The 20,338-nt window shown below is 39.1% G+C and overlaps 1 protein-coding gene across 7 annotated transcripts in view; it reads left to right on the top strand.

Annotated features, from left to right (window-relative positions):
- The window catches only part of FRMD4A (FERM domain containing 4A), a 580,110-nt gene that overhangs the window by 521,206 nt on the left and 38,566 nt on the right, over positions 1-20,338 (top strand). For all 7 annotated transcript variants that reach the window (XM_082254218.1, XM_082254217.1, XM_082254215.1 and 4 more), the window contains exons 13-14: positions 446-584; positions 4,073-4,214. In XM_082254218.1, coding sequence (XP_082110344.1) covers positions 446-584; positions 4,073-4,214 — 281 coding nt within the window. The remainder of the gene's footprint in view (positions 1-445; positions 585-4,072; positions 4,215-20,338) is intronic.

Below are 20,338 nucleotides of genomic sequence, written 5' to 3'. Positions count from 1 at the left end.
TGGTTGTGATGGGTAAAGTTCAGTAAGCCATAGCAGATGTATATTTCCTACCCTGGGCTGTAGTAAGCTGGTTGCAATGTGTAAAGTTCAGTAAGCCATAGAAGATGTGTGATTCTCTACCCTGGGCTGTAGTAAGCTGGTTGCTGTGGATATTACACTTTACCTTTACCTACAATCAGTGTTCTTCACAATTATTATAAAAGCAGAGCAATATCTGATGTACATCTGTGTTCTCTGATCACTACAGCGTGATGGGGATCCACCCAGTTTCATATTAACAAATTTGGGTTAACCAGTGACCAATTAAGTTATCCGCCTGCTCTGGCCATAGGCAGGATGTAAGCCATTTCTGCTCAGCACAGTTGTAAACTGATTTATACTTCCTGCCCTCGTGTCTGTGTGTTATGTGTCCAGAGGAAATCACAGCTCATTTCTCTCCATATAGGGCATCTGTTACCAGGAGGACATTTGGTCATGGAGGGATCGCTGTGCACACGTGGTACGCGTGCCCCGCTCTCATAAAGTCCATCTGGGCTATGGCCATTAGCCAACACCAATTCTATCTGGATAGAAAACAAAGCAAGGTAAGGCATTCATGAAATGGTTTATATTCTGGCTGATTACTTTTCCTGTAGATACATTCTAGGAGTCATTAAATCCTTTAGACAATAATAAAAAGATCACAAGGTCAAACATGACAACTGAGAGATAGAAGTTCCCATTTTTTTTTATCAGTTAGTGAGAGTCCATTTTATGACTTTTTTCCTATCATATCCTACAGCAAGGAGATCTTCATTGATTTTTCTTCCTTTTATCAGATTACCTACTTTACCATACATGTCTGTATGCATGTTTCTGTATAAACCCAACGCATAGGGGGTTTATTTACTAGACAAAAAGGCTTTTTACTTTGCAAGATAATTTTCTTTAGTTTGGTAAAGGAGGTGAAGCTCTGCTGAATTCCATCATCCAATCATGTGCAACCAAAAATACTGTTTTAATTTTCCTTGCTTGTGATTGGGAATTCTTTTCAAAGTGAATTTCTACCACATGCCTTAAGCTAAGGTAAATTCTCTTGCAAAGTGAACAGTCTGTTTTCCTTTAGTAAATCAACCCTATAGTTCCAAAAACCACAATTTGACAGCAATGCTTTTGTAAATTTGATGAATAATTACGATGCACCTGAGATCATACACAATATGTTAGTATTCAAACAATGCTATCAATGCATACCACCAGTATGAACACTCCATGTATACTCTCATAGACAAATAGAATTACCAAGAGCTATAACTGACATTTGAACCAAAAATCTCAGTTATGTCAAGCTGCTGCGTACATCAAATGACACTTTAGCTTCTGAGAATGTCAAATAAGTGGCCTCACCTTTCCATTCACTTCTGACCTTAATAATTAGTTTAAGCAGGCTTTTGACTACTTTTTTTTGTTACAATGGTTAGAGTTCCTCTTAAAAATATATGTTTTGTCAACACTGCTTGTCCTAAAATCCTTACACAAACTGAGGATAAATGTTGAATCCTTTCTAGGTTGCAAAATAAAGACATCCAAATGTTACTTTTTTATTGAAATCAAAAGTCGTGTATTAGGTCCCTTTCCCACGGGCAGTCTGATCATGTCTGTTTTTCAGGCAAACCTTATCGGATGGTCCATGTACCCCTATGTACCAGGGGGTGTAAACTAATTTGTGTCTGTTTACACCCTTCTATCTCCAATCCGATCCGGCCTGCTTAAACACAAGGGGAGGGGGAAAGGGACCTGTTCCCTGCTGTCTAGGCGAATCGGATTGGAGGGCAGTCAAGTGTAAACGGACAGGCAAAGTCCGTTTACACCCAGCAGCTCATAGAGCGGAGCGGGCTCTGTCTGTCTCCACTCTGCATAAACTGAGCGGACATGGACCTGTCATCTGCCCTCTCTGCTTTGCTCAGCAAGGGATCAGTGGACAGATCCCCTGCTGAGCAAAGCAGATTCCACCCCGCTGTGAAAGGGGCCTAAAACACTGAGCTTTCTAAATACTATTTCATCCGTTATATAGCAAGGCCCTTTGGTAGTCATTTGAAATGTGACCATTGATAAATCATAACTGACCTTATATAGAATGATTTCAGTTTCTGTTTACAATAGCAGCAGAGGTAGTGAGGCAGTCAACAGTAAGAGGATACAAACATGCTTGGGACAAAAACAGATCTATGCTCATACAAAAAAGTTTAAAAAACTAAATAAATATGGGGGGGACTTGATGGACCACTTGGTCTTTTTTCTGCCATCACTCTTCTATGTTTTTATTAGAGTGTAGTTTCCTTTTGGCCTATTTGCAACAAGCCCAGCTGTGGATTCCAATAAGTTTGAATGTCTCATTGATTGATATCTTTCATATATAGCTGGTCCGTACTTTGAAGACAGGCCTCTGACCAGAAGCTTCATCAAAGTTTTCAATGCTGCTTACAGGCATTACTTTGAAGAGGCACTAGAAATATGTGACGGATCCATCTTTGTGCTATCAATCAAACTGATAGCGTGTGGGCGTACCATCCGTGACATTGGTGTCGCAAGGCTACATTCTCATAGTTACTGAACTTCCCCATGCTTCGCTCAGCATGTCAGTTCATGAACCCAAACTATATATCTTCATTTTCTTCAGTATAGTAAATGCTGAGTAGATTTTTTTTTTCCTTTACGCTGTCCATGCCCACATATTTCTCCTACTGACTGTTCTGATGTCATCAAGGCAACTAATTAAACAGTTCCTTTTTTTTTTCCTTTGAATTAAAACAGCAAGGCATGTCCTGAGCTGCTGAAACAAATTCCACCAACATCTGCCTGTTTTCTGTATAAATTGCATTTATTTGTATAGCTCTCTAGCTACACAGCACTGCAAAAAAATGAGATTTATAACAGTCACTGTTCTTAAAGGAGCTAATAGTCTATATTGTGTACAATGCTTTATATAACCATGCCTTAAAGAGAAACTATAGTCATCTGAATATTTTATGATATGCAAACCTTGTTTTTATGCATTGTTTGTATATATGTAAATGTAGACAGCCATATTTGCTCATTCGATAAGCCAGCTCTGTTTTGCTGGTGATCCCTTCATCTGACCGATAAGGTCAGATAAGGGAACTATCTGCAGTCAAATTGATGTCATAGAACTACACCTGATAGGCAGAGACCATACATCTATCCCTAGGATGTAAGTATGCTAAACCTCAGAGCAGCATGGCAGACACGCAGACAAACAAATATAATGTCATAGAGCAACATTGACAATGTACCCTATTATTCATGTAAAACTGATGGTAATAGGTCAACTTTAAAGAGGTCATAAAAGGCTCCATAATAGCAAGCAATAAACACTTAACATTCGGAGCAACACCCATGGGCCAATTCTGACATTTCCCTACCACTTTGGGGATGATAATGAGTGCCTTTGGGTGCTTAAGGCCCTTCCGTTGTTTTTTTTTTTTTTTTTTTTTTTTTGCAGAGAAGTTTAAAATATCACTGAAAGTGGGCCCATATCTCCAGAATAGTGAAGAATCTCAGTACTGTTTGGTTAATTGTTGAGGTTACAAATTGAACAGTGGTTAAGGACTTTTTTTAGATGTTAGGTAAAGTACTAGGTTTTGATGGAGATTAACTGGTCCTTGTGCTACAGTGTAAGAAATGGCAGATAGTCATCAAGCTCCATGTCTGTTTGTAAGATCATTTATTTATAATTGGGGGCAGCAAAAGTTGGGGTTGGGGCAGGTCCAAAAACTGATACTGTGCACTATAGGGTTACAGCTATCCTACTGAGTCTGGATTCCAAAATTGGGCGATTTTTCTCAAATCAGACAGATCCACCTGCAATCAAAAAACTGATGTCTAGACATACATCCTGGGTTGCAGCCAATTATTATATCAGCATATTTTGGGATTGTGGGAAGAAACTCGCACTAACACATGGAAAAAAAATAAAACCCATGCAAACAGGGCCCCAATGCTAAATATTTTGCCTTTATTATTTGTTCAAAAACTATAGCTAATCATTTGTCTCTACTTTCTCAACCAACAGTCTAAAATACATGCTGCCAGGAGCCTGAGTGAGATCGCCATAGACTTAACAGAGACAGGAACTTTAAAAACTTCGAAACTTGCCAATATGGGAAGCAAAGGGAAAATCATCAGTGGAAGCAGCGGTAGCCTGTTGTCATCAGGTAAGACTCTAATTATTGTTTTAGTAGTATCTAAGAGCATTGTCCTGGATTTGGGTGATTTACCATAAGGTTCTTTAGAACAGCCTATTTTTACCAGGGAAAACTTCAGATTTGTTGATGTTGATGTAATATGTAAAACTTGTAGTTTCTTAATTTTTGGAATGGGATGCCTCAAGATTGTGCAGAGTTTAAAAGGTTGCCTTGACTAAAAAAAGGTAGAGAAACGCTGCTTTAGAGATTGATGCTATGGCTTAAACCAGGATCCACATTTCTGCTTCAACATTTATACCTGTGTTCTAAAGACAGTGCAAATCAAGTCTCTTTAATATGTTGATTTAATTTACATTTGTGCTAAACTTTCTGAAGCTTAGATTCGATTTATTGTATGCTGCCAGTTCTAAGTTTTAAAGTGGGGCTTTGAGGGTTCTGGAGCCACCCTCTTGATGGTGGGCTCACTACCTAGGAAAAACCCAAAAAGTCTGAATTGATCCATGTCATTGGTTTACTAGGTGAACCAGGATCGCAATATCACTTTGGAGGGAGCACCTTCAAATAATAGTTACCAGTGGTGGCTCCCATGTTTCTAACCTCACAAATTTTCTTTAAACATTACATATTTTGTATGGATGCCACAAATTTATACATGTTGCTGTTTGTACTGCTAATTAAATGCTGAAGTTGATAAGAGACTACACATACTATACTACTTCCATTTGTTGTCCAGTTGCTGCACAATGGCAGTTGATGCATGGTATGCACAGATGTCAAAAACCTAAAGTTTGCCCTAAAAAAAAAAAAAAAAAAAATTCTTTATAGAAACAACTGAAAGTTGTCTAGACCAAAGTGATAAAGGAGGACCACTGAAAAAAAAAAAAAAAAAAAACAGCATCTCAAAAAATGTAGAATTTTGAAAATGAAGTTGCAGCAGTTGCAGCAAAAGCAACTATAGCCATAGCAGCCTACACGGCTGCTATGGGGTGTGGGGTAAGAGCGGACCCCAATTAAGGAGGCTGTTAAGAAAAACTAAACTGTTACTTTTCCAGTATAGAGAGGTTGAGATCAGACCTTTGGATGGCTGGTAGTCACAGATTCCTTCTGTGCAGTAATAGGCCTTTGCATAGCTGTCTTAGAAGTATAAATTCATTGCCCTTTGCACTTTTGTTACAGACTGAACTTAACCCTGTTTGCCTATTGCATTAAATATAGTCAGGAAATTCTCCTCCGCTAAAACCTTATAGGACAGCTGACATTATGGTTATTATTATTACTGTTACAATTATAGTTTTTTTCCCCAGCTCTGGTCCCCAATAGTGTTCTAACAATGTTGGCATTGCAGCATTTTTGTTTTTTTGCTTCATTTGCCCCTGTGTTCAACGTTATGTAGCGCTGAAGTGCATTGTAGTTTATTGTTAGGTGTGCTGCATAAAATTGCAGACATGTTGCCTTTTTAAGCAGAGCACACCAACGCACCTGTATGGTGTGAACAGGACTTCTATGTGCTCTTGCACTAAGCCTGTGTTGATCAAAGCTGATCAACAATGTTCAGTGCACCTGGTGTGAACAAGCCTTTAGGCATACTTTATGTTAAGATTAATTACACATATTGTCACAATGACACTGTAAGCTGCTTCAGAGTAACTTAGCCAGGGGGGGGCCATCATATTTTGTTATAGGACCCCATGATTCATAGTTATGCCCTCTGAGCAGAAGCTTATCATACAGTGTAACTTAACTGACTAAAGCCCCATACACACACGCAGATCGTCGTCATACAAATGTTCGTCTTTTCTCCCCGGGATGTCGGTGTCTGTTGAAAAGTGCAAAGACAGTACAAGGACAGCACAAGAATTTTGTCCGCAGACTTCAGCTGACTGCAGAAGTGATGTCATGTAATGGTTAACTTTCCCTGTGTTTTTTATTTTCTGAGCATACTTGCAAATCTGCGGTCTGTCGGCTGATTTCTGTACTGACAGGCAAACAATCGTCCGTTCTGGTGTCTGCAGACAAAAATTTTCATGTTTGCAAGAAAGACTCTTGTCCGCAGATTGTGTGCAGACATCTGTATGAGGCACCATACTAACACGCATACAATCGGCAGATCTTTCGTCCGCCGACGTTTGTATGACGACGATCTGCGTGTGTGTACGGGCCTTTAGACATTCTATTTTTGTCTTACCAGAACTGCTTGTGTCTAAAATGACTATGATTTTTTTGACTATGCTCATGATCACAAGGGAAGTACTGTGTTGCAATCTGTACACTAATAGTGTTTTACTAATCCCATATTTTAGGTTCAGGAGTTTACTTGTGTTCTCTTTGGGTAGAAATGTCAGACTGTAAGGTCCTTATTGCCTCGTACACACAATCAGATAATCGGACGACTTATCGTTTGCATTTTGTTGCATGATATTAGTATCGAATTCAACAATGCGTACAAACGTACGATTCTGGAAAAGCTTCCCGGTTGTGTAGCTACGTATCGGATAGTGCAAAACAAAAACAATGGCAGCCAGGCTTTTTCCAGGTTATTTTTGTGTTTCTGATCATACGTGGTCTTTGTCTATCGATTTTTAGCGAAGGCATAATGTGCTGATTAAACGATTGTCATTCGCTAGGCTATCATAAAATAAAAGTTTTCGTGTTTGCCCCTTTGGATTTTGTTGGACGAAATGTCATGATCGGCTGTCGAAAGCTGTGTACTAACAATCAGATTATTGTGCAATCAATTCATCAATTCGAAAGTGATTTTTTTTTTTTGTACGATTATCTGATAGTGTGTACAAGGCATTAGGACGCTCCACTGCCTGAGCTCAGGGCAGATAAATATTACATTCCCTGGGATGCTAAACGAGGGAAAACTGACAAAGAAAACTAAAGGTTTTAATCCTAACAGCACCTTTTCCGTGACAGCCTTTTGGGTGTCAGCACTAAGCTCTGGCATGAGGACAGCCTTACAAACCTGAGCCTTCTGCTCTGACAGGGAGAGAATACATGTAAATAAAAATGTAATCATTGACCAGTAACATTTTAGTCTTATAACAGTTTAAAAAGACCACAGGGAAGATTTAGTATTTACATATATCTAATCAATAAAATATATACTTAAGGGATAAGTTCACCTTTGGGAAGAAGTTACATGTTCTACCCATTTTTAGGATGGAACATGTACATGTTCCCAATGCTGCAGCCGCTGCCCCCTCTCCCTGTGACAGCAGTATGGGGAGAAGTTCTCTTTACTAGCTGTCAATTTTTAAAATCAGCTCGGCCATGTGGGACTCCGCCCACGCGGTTGCGTCATTCATTTACACAGCTCTGTGTTGTCAGCTTGTAGCTCTCAATGAACTATCATAGCGCTGTGGAGCACCATGGTGGTTCATTGATTTGTTCCTGTCAGTGTATCTGCCTGCCTGTACGGATTGTACGGGTACACAGATATACTGACATATCTGAAGGAGACCTGCATGGCACCAGCAATCTTCTGATCGCTGGAGCAATGTTCCAGAAGAAAAACAATAATACACATTTTTTTTTACCTGCAAAAAAAGGGCATTTATTTTTTTATTTTTTTTCTAAAAGGTGAACTTATCCTTTTAACTTTAGAAAGTGACACATTTTTGAGAGATTAATGGTGGCTCAAACAATTGCTACTGTCATTTTTTCAGGTTGGGTATATTTAAAGGGGTAATTAAAAAAGCAGCTATAAATACTGTACAGTGGGGATCAAAAGTTTGGGCACCCCAGGTAAAAATTTGTATTAATGTACATAAAGAAGCCAAGGAAAGATGGAAAAATCTCCAAAAGGCATCAAATTACAGATTAGACATTCTTATAATATGGCTTTTTTATGCATATTAATACAAATTTTTACCTGGGGTGCCCAAACTTTCGATCCCCACTGTAGCTGCTGACTTTTAATAAAATTACACTTACCTGTCCAAGGATCCAGTGCTGTGTTCACCTGAGCCGGTTCTTCGTTGGTCTGCAGGTTCCCGGTGCTAGCATGTTTAATGTGGAAAATGGTATTGCACACAGAAACCAGCTACAAGTTATTATGTATTTCAGTAAAGGATGCCAGTAAATGAAAGTATAAAGATGAAATTGACTTGGTTATATATAATATGTTTTTTGAGGAAAAAAGCCATGACTTATCATGAATCTGATGAATGTTTTTAGACATAAAGTTGTTATTCTGATCAACGCTTCAGCCTCATGAGCCGACAAAATCAAAGTGCTAGTCATCTGGTTTAAACAGGGAAATGCTAGTTGAGCAAAGCCGGGTTTGTTTTGTTCTGCTCTAGTCTGGTAAACAGTGTCTCTGTGCATTTTAGGAAAGCCTTATCACCCAGTCCAGTGCCATGTCCTCCATTTTTATCATTCACATGCTTTTTCCTGGGTCGTAACGCTTTTTATAGTAAACAAAGGCGTGAGTGTTGTTTTCATTTTAAAGTTCATTGCTATTTATCTGCCAAGGGAGACATTTCCACCCATTGTTATAAAGGCATTACAGCGACGCAACATATTTTCCCTGCCACCAAGCTGCAATCTCTGCTGCAATTGTAAAAATAGGAATTTTGATTTGTGCATATATCTGTCAGCTCCAAACATTTGTGTTTGACACACAGATGTTTCCCCTTCCAACCTTAATCTAATGTGTAACTAATGTATGACCTATTCAATCTATAGCCAAGTGCCCCAGCAACATAACAATTAGAACCTGATCCAAGTCAACAGTGTATAAATAGCTAGTCCTACACTATGGTTTATCTTTCCGTCATGTTAGCCACTGGGTACTATCTTTTTTGGTACGATTAAATGCTGTTAAAGGGGACCTGTGATAAGCAAGATATGAAGGCTGCCATTGATAAAGTCTGCTTTAGAACACTAGTGCCTGGTTATCATGTATGTCCCTTCTTGCTTTATTACTATTGAGCAAATGACCTGAAAAATGATACCGATAAGGAACTCTGACTATACATGACAAAGGACCTCTGACTATTATATTACTTTCCTGGTCTACATACTTGTGATGCGTTAGCAACTTCAAAAGTGTTGAATTCAGTTGTCATCTCAGTCAAGTATATGTTTTTTTTAGAATTACGTAAGATGGCAATGGCCATGTTACTTTTATTAGGAGTTTACCACAAATATTTCTTTTTGTCCTACTACACACAACAGAAGAACAGTAGATTTATTATAATGACACATGTGTATGTTGTATGTGAGTGCAATATCACCCTACCACACAGAGAGACCCTGATTGCACAAACACACGGAAGAATACAGTCACACTGTACACTTAATAAAGTCTAGTTTACTGACACACACATATATAGGTTTTTCATGCAATTCCACCTACATTTAGTAAACTAGTGCAGATATTTTGTACTAACTTCCCAAAGTATTGGCTATAACCATCCATATATCTATCATTTATGAGCCAGAGTTCATGTCTTGCCAAGGTGCTGTACGGATGGATTTTGTATGTTCTCCTAGTAGGTTCCCAGTAGTGTTCCCTGTAGTTTTCCTTACACAGACCAATCACATGCATGCAAATTTTTTGTGTTTTTTTTTGTATTTTACCAAAAACTATTTTGTTTCTCTGACTACAGTTACCAGAAACGAGTTTGTTTCTCTGACTACAGTAAAATTTTAAAGCTGGATTCACACTGTCACACATGTAAGTGTGAATGGACCCCAACAAATTCCATTTACAGCACAATGATATAAACTAAACATAGAAAAGGAGGGGATTTCTACTTATCTATTTTCAGGCAAGACAGTTTATGCATTTTGCTGTATGAAAATGCATTACAAGTGTATAAAGGCCCTTAAATGCATTGCACGACTTGTAATAGGATCTAAAACGATATGATATATATGCTGCTGTACGACAATAATGAATAGTGTACAACATAAATGAATAATGTGGAATATGCATGTACAGTATATGAATCATTGGAAAGTTGATCCACCAAGTTGGAAAGGTGTTGGGTAATCCCTTATGTTATTTGCTGAGTAAGCAAACACATGCAAACACCACGTGCATTCCACTATATGGAGTTCATCTACTATTCAACAAATGTGCACACTGGACAAAAAAAATAAATTCACTATCATCTGAGGACCTTCAGTTCAGTAGGGTCAGAGCTGTTCCACTATGCTCTATTGAAGCTATGCAACTTGAGAAAGGGCAGGGATGATTGAAACATCACTGCTCTGATTTATTCACGTGTGAGCAATAAACATGGCATACAGGTAGGGAAAAACCAAAATTAGGTATCTCAGAAAATTTGAATATTACATAGGACTAATAAGAAAAAGGATGTTGGCTTACTAAAAGGTATGTCCATTTACAGTATGCACTCAATACTTCGTTGGGGCTCCTTTTGCATTAATTACTGCATCAATGTGGCATGGAGGCGATCAGCCCGTGGCACTGCTGAGGTTTTATGGAAGCCCAGGTTGCTTTGATAGCAGCCTTCAGCTCATCTGCATTGTTGGATCTGGTGTCTCTCATCTTCCTCTTGACAATACCCCACAGATTAGATGTTGGTTTAGGTCAGGCGAGTTGAAATATTTTGCATTTCATTTGGAAAGCAAGGTCCCAGAGTCTGGAGGAAAAGTGGAGAGTCAAAGAATCCAAGTTGTGTTAGGTCCAGTGTGAAGTTTCCACAGTCAGTGATGATTTGGGATCCAAGTTATTTGCTGGTGTTGGTCCACTGTGTTTTATCAAGTCCAAAGTCAGTACAGCCCTCTACCAGGAAATTCTAGAGCACTTCATGCTTCCCTCTGCTGACCAGCTTTATGGAGATGCTGATTTCATTTTCCAGCAGGACTTGGCACCTGCCCACACTGCCAAAAATACCAATACCTGGTTTCATGATCATGGTATCACTGTGCTTAATTGGCCAGCAAACTCGCCTAAACCAAACCCCCATAGAGAATCTGTGGGGTATTGTCAAGAGGAAGATGAGAGACACCAGACTCAACAATGCAGACGAGCTGAAGGCCGCTATCAAAGCAAGGTGGACTTCCTTAACACCTCAGCATTGCCGCAGGCTGATCACATCCATATCACACCGCATTGATGCAGTTATTCAGTAAAAGGAGTCCCGACCAAGTATTGGTATAGTGCAAACTATACTGTACATGGCCATACTTTTCAGCACACCAACCATTCTGTATTAAAAATCCTTTTTTTATTGGTCGTATGTGAAATTCTAATTTTCTGAGATATTGAATTTGGGATTTTCACTAGCTGTAAGCCATAATCATCAAAATTAAAAGAAAGAAACGCTTCAAATATATTACTCTGTATGGAACACATCTATATAAAATATATGAGTTTCACTTTTTGATTTGAATTACTGAAATAAATTACATTTTTTATGATATTCTAATTTTATGAGATGCACCTGTATATACACTATATTACCAAAAGTATTGGGACACCTGCCTTTACACGCACATGAACTTTAATGGCATCCCAGTCTTAGTCCACTGAGTTCAATATTCAGTTGGTCCACCCTTTGCAGCTATAACAGCTTCAGCTCTTCTGGGAAGGCTGTCCACAAGGTTTAGGAGTGTGTCTATGGGAATGTATTACCATTCTTCCAGAAGTGCATTTATGAAGTCAGGCATTGATGTGGACAAGTTGGCCTGGCTCGCAGTCTCTGCTCCAATCCATCCCAAAGGTGTTCTATCGGGTTGAAGTCAGCACTCCATGTCTTCATGGACCTTGGCTGTGCACTTGTGCGCAGTCATGTTGGAACAGGAAGGGGCCATCCCCAAACTGTTCCCACAAACTTGGGAGCATGAAATTGTAAAACATGTCTTGGTATGCTGACGCCTTAAGAGTTCCCTTCACTGGAACTAAGGGGCCAAGCCCAACCCCTGAAAAACAATCCCACACCATAATCCCCCCTCCACCAAATGATTTGGACCAGTGCACAAAGCACCGAGCGAGTTTGGGGTGGAGGAACTTGACTGGCCTGCACAGAGTGCTGACCTCAAACCAATAGAACACCTTTGGGATGAATTAGAGCAGAGACTGCCTTTTTGTCCACCTCAGTGCCTGACCTCACAAAAGCGTTTCTGAAGGAATGGTCAAACATTTCAATAGACACACTCCTAAACCTTATTGACAGCCTTCCCAGAAGAATTGAAGCTGTTATAGCTGCAAAGGGTGGGCCAACTCAATATTGAACCCTATGGATTTGGATGCCATCAATGTTCATGTGTGTGTAAAGGCAGGTGTCCCAATACTTTTGGTAATATAGTGTGTGTGTGTGTATATATATATATATATATATATATATATACATACACAAACCCGATTCCAAAAAAGTTGGGACACTGTACAAATTGTGAGTAAAAAAGGAATGGACTAATTTACAAATCTCATAAACTTATATTTTATTCACAATATAATATAGATAACATATCAAATGTTGAAAATGAGACATTTTGAAATGTCATGCCAAATATTGGCTCATTTTGGATTTCATGAGAGCTACACGTTCCCAAAAAATTGGGACAGGTAGCAATAAGAGCCCGGAAAGTTAAATGTACATATAAGGAACAGCTGGAGGACCAATTTGCAACCTATTAGGTCAATTGGCAACATGATTGCGTATAAAAAGAGCCTCTCAGAAGTCAAGATGGGCAGAGGATCACCAATTCCCCCAATGCTAAAAAATAGTGAAAAATAGTGGAGCAATATCAGAAAGGAGTTTCTACAGTGCAAAATATCATCCAAAGATTCAGAGAATCTTGAACAATCTCTGTGCGTAAGGGTCAAGGCCAGAAAACCATACTGGATGCCCATGATCTTCGGGCCTTTAGACGGAACTGCATCACATACAGGAATGCAACTGTAATGGAAATCACAACATGGGCTCAGGAATACTTCCAGAAAACATTGTCGGTGAACACAATCCACCGTGCCATTCGCCGTTGCCGGTTAAAACCCTATAGGCCAAAAAAGAAGCCATATCTAAACATGATCCAGAAGCGCAAGCGTTTTCTCTAGGCCAAGGCTCATTTAAAATGGACTGTGGCAAAGGGGAAAACTGTTCTGTGGTCAGACGAATCGAAATTTGAAGTTCTTTTTGGAAAACTAGGACGCCATGTTATCCGGACTAAAGAGGACAAGGACAACCCAAGTTGTTATCAGCGCTCAGTTCAGAAGCCTGCATCTCTGATGGTATGGGGTTGCATGAGTGCGTGTGGCATTGGCAGCTTACACATCTGGAAAGGCACCATCAATGCTGAAAGGTATATCCAAGTTCTAGAACAACATATTCTCCCATCCATACGTCGTCTCTTTCAGGGAAGACCTTGTATTTTCCAACATGACAATGCCAGACCACATACTGCATTAATTACAACATCATGGCTGTGTAGAAGAAGGATCCGGGTACTGAAATGGCCAGCCTGCAGTCCAGATCTTTAACCCATAGAAAACATTTGGTGCATCATAAAGAAGAAGATGCGACCAAAGAAGATCTAAGACAGTTGAGCAACTAGAAGCCTGTATTAGACAAGAATGGGACAACATTCCTATTCCTAAACTTGAGCAACTTGTCTCCTCAGTCCCCAGACATTTGCAGACTGTTATAAAAAGAAGAGGGGATGCCACACAGTGGTAAACATGGCCTTGTCCCAACTTTTTTGAGATGTGTTGATGCCATGAAATTTAAAATCAACTTATTTTCCCCTTTAAAATGATACATTTTCTCAGTTTAAACATTTGATATGTCATCTATGTTGTATTCTGAATAAAATATTGAAATTTGAAACTTCCACATCATTGCATTCTGTTTTTATTCACAATTTGTACAGTGTCCCAACTTTTTTTGGAATCGGGTTTGTATTATATATATATAAAGGTGTGATCTGATCTGATGAAGGGCGTGAGCTTGTAAGCCTGAAACTGTAATCATGGAATGCTTTTGATATGTATGAACATTCGGTTCAATACATTTTATGTGCAGCAATTCTTTTGACTTTCTTTTTATATATATATATATATATATATATATATATATATATATATATATATATATATATATATATATATATATATATATATATATAGATAGATATAGATAGATAGATATAGATATATATTTATATAGATATATATTTATATATATATATAGATTTTAGATATAGATATAGATATATATATATAAGCCAGATTCCAAAAAAGTTGGGACACTGTACAAATTGTGAATAAAAACAGAATGCAATGATGTGGAAGTTTCACATTTCAATATTGTATTCAGAATACAACACAGATGACATATCAAATGTTTAAACTGAGAAAATGTATAATTTTAAGGGAAAAATAAGTTGGGTTGGAATTGGGTTGTGTGGATAGATAGATAGATAGATAGATAGATAGATAGATAGATAGATAGATAGATAGATAGATAGATAGATAGATAGATAGATAGATAGATAGATAGATAGATAGATAGATAGATAGATAGATAGATAGATAGATAGATAGATAGATAGATAGATAGATAGATAGATAGATAGATAGATAGATAGATAGAATCATGAAAAATAATGTATTTAAAAAACTTTGTCATGTAATTTTGTGCTATGTATCAAAGCCAGAGCGAACAGTATATGTCTGTGTATAGTTGAATTACTGTATATCCTTATGTTATTAGACTCTTAGACAGAAAGCAGTAAAAGTCTCTAGAGAATATTATGAATCTGTTTGCTTTAATGCTTTTCATTGCAAATAGATAGAGTGTATCTCTGTCAATGGGAATAGCTCATCAAGACGGATGTGAGCGCGTGTGCATCCTGTGATGAGCTCCCAAGGGTCCTGTGGATGAGAGAGTCCATTGTCTGCACTGGTCTATTAGGATATCCTATTTGTTGTTCAGAAATATTGGATCATGTCTGCTGCTTTATTTTTTCAGCTTGGGTTGTTGTGCAAGGTATTGCTAATGTATTATAAATTCCACACCTGCAGTGTGACTTTTATTTACAGCATATTTTATGGAAAAGGTTGACATAACTGCAAGCACTGTGTTGAAGCATAGGCGACTGGTTTCCTTATTTACATAGTAGATATAGTGAATATTTTTATTCTCTGAAGGTATTTTGCCCGGGGTTAAACCAGGTATTTTGATTCCTGTGTTTTGTGAACTAAACTATTGTTCTCGCTTGATGGGGTTTCCATTCACTGCAAGGTTCTTAAATCAATGCCTTCTTTTGTTAAGTGTTTTTAATATGAAAAGATCACCACAACAGTCAATGTATAAGAATAGTACCTTCATAATTAGGTGTTGTTCATCCTCAGTGTTTTGACCAGACCTGGGTTGTAGAACCTGTATATTGACTGATAGACTTAAACAAAAGCTCTGCAGAAAGCTGGACGGTTTCTGGGATGCTAGATCTACGGATCTGTTGGTGTACTTGTAGCAGAAGGTCCACTTCAATGCAAGTCTTTTTTTTAACAGTTTATCCTCAGAGTCACATCTTCCAAAAGGTTTTCAGTTCATAATATCTGTAACAATTTTAGGTCTCTCCACAGTAATTGTAGCCTGTGAAACTGTAATCCATTACATTGATGACCATTTTTCATGTCATAAATGGACCTACAGATGGCCACTCTTGAGAGAAAATTAGGTTTAATACTTTTTTAATCATAATCTGAAGAGACAGAAGGATTGGAATGATGACTAATTAAAAGTATATTCCCCAGGGTTGAAGCCTGTGTGTGTACTAACATATAAATAGTAACTCCTCTGTCAGCATTTTTATTTTTTTCTAATAACTATTGTTTAGTCTACAAATGACTACAGGGAATGGCATACAACACCAGATGCATGCCATGTACTGTCTAGTGCAGCCATTCCCAACCAGGATTCCCTCAGAGGTTGATGGGGTTTACTTGAGCTGTGGCTGATTGACCTCCCAGTTGATAGTGTCTATATAATTCCTAGTCCAAAGCTACTTGGTAGAGCTAGCGCCATGATGCCAAAACAATGTTTTAGCTACCTGTATTCTGACCACCACTTTAACCACTTAAGCCCCGGAAGATTTTACCCCCTTCCTGACCAGGCCCTATTTTGCGATTCAGCACTGCGTGACTTTAACGGACAATTGCGCGGTCATGCGACGCTGTACCTAAACAAATTTGACGTCCTTTTTTCCCCATAAACAGAGCTTTCTTTTGGTGGTATTTGATCACCTGTGCGATTTTTTGATCATGCGCTTTAAACAAAAAAAGAGCGACAATTTTGCAAAAATAACAATATTTTTCACATTTTTTTATATGAAATTCCCCCCAAAAAAATTTAAAAATCTAAATTTTTTAACATTTTTGGCTAATTTGTTTTCTGCTACATATGTTTGGTAAAAAAAATCGCATAAGCATATTTTAATCGTTTTGCGCAAAAGTTATTGCGTTTTCTAACTAAGGGAAAGATTTTTGTTGTTGTTTTTTTTTTTTTTAATGAGTAATGGCGGCGATCTGCGATTTTTTTTTGCAGGACTGTGACATTGCGGTGGACAGATCGGACCCTTGACTGACATTTTTAACACTTTTGGGGGTACCAGTGACATTACTACAGTAATCAGTGCTATACATATGCACTGTTACTGTAAAAATGACACTGGCAGGGAAGGGGTTAACTTTATTGGAGAAGGAGGGGTTAAGTGTGTCCCTAGGGGCGTGCTTCTAACTGTGAAGGGATGTGGCTAGTGGTGTAACTACAGAAATATACGATCCTGCATAGCAGGACCGTATGATCTCTGCACTTACACAAGGGAGAATGACAGGCGGCTTTGTTTACATTAGCCGCCTGCCTTTCTCCCTCTGTAACAGACGATCGCGAGTGACCGGCGGACATCAGGTCCACTGGGCACACGCGCGGGGGTGTCCATGAATGAGCGGGGGTGGGAGCATGCCTCTGACGGCGCGTGCTCTCCCCCTATTGGCTCGCAGGCGAGTGACTTACCCATACGTCACTTTGCCTGCACGGGGCTGACCGCCGCAGTATATGTACTTGCGGCGGTTGGCAAGCGGTTAAGGGGGGAATTCTTCCCTCTGCTCCCTAATTAATTAATTTAGCAGGGGTTCCCTAAGACCTGAAAACTATTTTAAGGGTTCCTCTGGGATAAAAAAGTTGAGAGAAGTGGCCTAGTATCTAGTAATGTGTTTGACCTTTTTAAGATTTACTCAGGTACGCTATAGTTTATCACTGAGATAACATGCTGCGTAATATTTTGTGTGTGCTCCCTCGTAATTTCATATATTGTTATAACAGTTATGCTGTTTTATTGTTTTGACATTCTTTTGAGGTGATAAGCAGATTGTTATGAAAGGTCTCAGCATAGCAGCATCACCATTATTGTAAACTGATGAAATGGACTTACTGTTCTTGCTTTCTTCAGCTTCTGAAGATAATCTCAACAGTGCAATGTCTCCACTCAATTTGTCCAAACCTCCACTGGTGATAGATTACTAAGCAATAAATAGCACATTCTGGCACCAGTTTGAGTTGTAGCACTTGTTTATCTGCTAGCAATGATATGGTGGTGTGGATTTAACAGATGTCTGGAAGACTTGGCAGAAGACCAGGTGATCTAGAAGGTTATGAGCCAGTGGGAACCAACACTTTAGTTTTTTTAGTTCAGTAATTAACATGTAAATGATTACCCTTTTTCACCGTGGCAGTTGTGTTAGCAGGAAGTATGTTCACATTTCATTAATCTAATGGAGGCCGTACACTATATGAAAATTTGGCCGAAATTCGGTCATTTGGACAGTTTGTTTGTTTTTTGGGCAGTTAATGGGCACAAATCAGTAATGGGTTGTGATGTTTTTGAGTCAAAAAAAGGAAGGACAAGTTTGGAAGTTTTCTGACGAATGAATGATAAATTGAAATGTTAATGTGTTTCTCGCCAAACTGTTTGCACTAGGCATATGTGAAAAAACTAACAAAAATTGGATTCATTTATGTCCATTGAACTATTTATCGGTTATTACATGATGGCACAGTCGTCTGCTCTCACAGCCGAGTGTTCGTTTTTCTAAAATTAGTTTGAACGATTTTTTCGTATAGTGTATAGCCAGCATTGGGGTCTTTTATGAAAATGTTTCATTACGTGTGGTATTTCTCCCTTAATATGTAGCGCTAAAGAAAACTACAGCTATATGGAAGGATGAATTTAAGGGTTAAAAGAGATGGCCAAGATAGATCGGTGTATGCGTACATAAATCCTGGTGCGTATACCAATAAAAAAGATATACCTGTGCTCAAATCCCAATAGCTTGTTCATGTATTTGAACTATCAGGTGCTAAAGGGGTGTGACCACATAGTCTCATCACTCTCCCCCACCTTGGTACCTTTTATGCCCTGTGTTGGCATGGTGTCCCATAGCATTTGCAATGGCAATGCAGTGTAGGACTGGAAAGAACAGGGATTACTTTGACGCAGTTGGTCAGCTTAAACATGTATTGCAGTTTATGTGAACTAAATATCCCCTTTTTTTTCATTGCATAGTTTGCTGGAAAAGGTGTAGCAGTGTGCAGAGGGTCCATCCAGAATTTGTAGTATACCTATAGGCATTCTGATTCGAGTTTTAAATTGGGAAATTGATCTAGACTAAAGATGAACCTGTAGACATTTTCCGTCCATTATATCACAGCTCCCCAGTTACTTTGTTCTTGTTTTTTTACTTCCTGGTTATATTTTGTTTGTCTTTTAACCACTTTTGGACCAGGCCATTTTTTGCAATACAGCCCTGCGTCCCTTTAACTGACAATTGCGTGGTCGTGCGACGCTGTAACCAAATAAAATCGATGCCCTTTTTTCCCCCACAAAAAGTGCTTTTGGTGGTATTTGTTCACCTGTATGATTTTTTTTGTGCTATAAACAAAAAAGGAGAGACAATTCTGAAAAAAAAAATATTTTTTTTTACTTTCTGCTATATAACATTCCCATAAAAAAAAAAAAAATAAACATCAAATTTGTTTCATCATTTTAGACCAATTTGTATTCTGCCACATATTTTTGTTAAAAAAAAAAATCCCAGTAAGTGTATATTGATTGGTTTGTGCAAAAGTTATCACGTCTACAAACTAGGGGAAAGATTTATGTCATTTTTATTTATATATTTTTTTTACTAGTAATGGCGGCGATCAGCGATTATTAGCCACACTGCGACATTGCAGCGGACAGATTGGACACCTAACTGACATTTTTGACACTTTTGGGGGGACCAGTGACATTACTACAGTAATCAGTGCTAAAGATATGCACTGTTACTGTAATAATGACATTGGCAGGGAAGGGGTTAACACCAGGGGAAATCAAAGGGTTAAATGTGTCCCTAGGGCAGTGATGGCGAACCTTGGCACCCAAAATGTTTTGGAACTACATTTCCCATGATGCTCATGCACTCTGCATTGTGGTTGTGCATCATGGAGATTGTAGTTCCAAAACATCTGGGGCTCCCAGGTTTGCCATTACTGCCCTAGTGGGTGCTTCTAACTGTGGGAGGGATGTGCTTTCTGCATGAACACAGAGACCTAAATAAGAGGAACACAGGATCCATGTGTTCATAACTGACAGAACAGTGGTCTGCCGTGTTTACAACAGCTGACCGCAGGCCTGTCTCCCTGAGAAGCGATTGAAGGTGCCCGGTGGCAATCGTGGCCACCGGACCCGCTGATCGGCTTCCCCTGTGGCGAATGGGCATGCGCTCCTGCTAGCAGTCCCGCAAAGCGACGTACAGTTACATTGTTTTGCGGGACAGAGCCAACCTGCTGAAGTAAAACTGCGGCAGGTGGTCGTTAAAGAGGTTGTATACCCGATTTTTTTTTTCCACCCTGAAAGAGAAACACATAATGAGCTAGTATGCATCACATACTAGCTCATTATGAAATACTTACCTTAGAACGAGCCCCCGCTGTGCCGCCCGCTTACCTCTATGACATGTTCAGTCGCCCGTCTTCCGGGATTGCAGCATCCGGCCATCTGATTGGCCGGAGCCGCGTTGACGTCACTCCCGCGCATGCGCGCGGGAGCCGACGGTCACGGCACGGGGCTCTGAAGGAACGGCACCAGCGGCCGTTCCTTCAGAGCGC

Source organism: Pelophylax lessonae (genome assembly GCF_965119305.1).
Source record: "Pelophylax lessonae genome assembly, chromosome: 4".
NCBI classification, from domain to species: Eukaryota; Metazoa; Chordata; class Amphibia; order Anura; family Ranidae; genus Pelophylax; species Pelophylax lessonae.
Note: the sequence above shows the minus strand (reverse complement) of the source record. Positions and strands in the feature narration are given on the sequence as shown.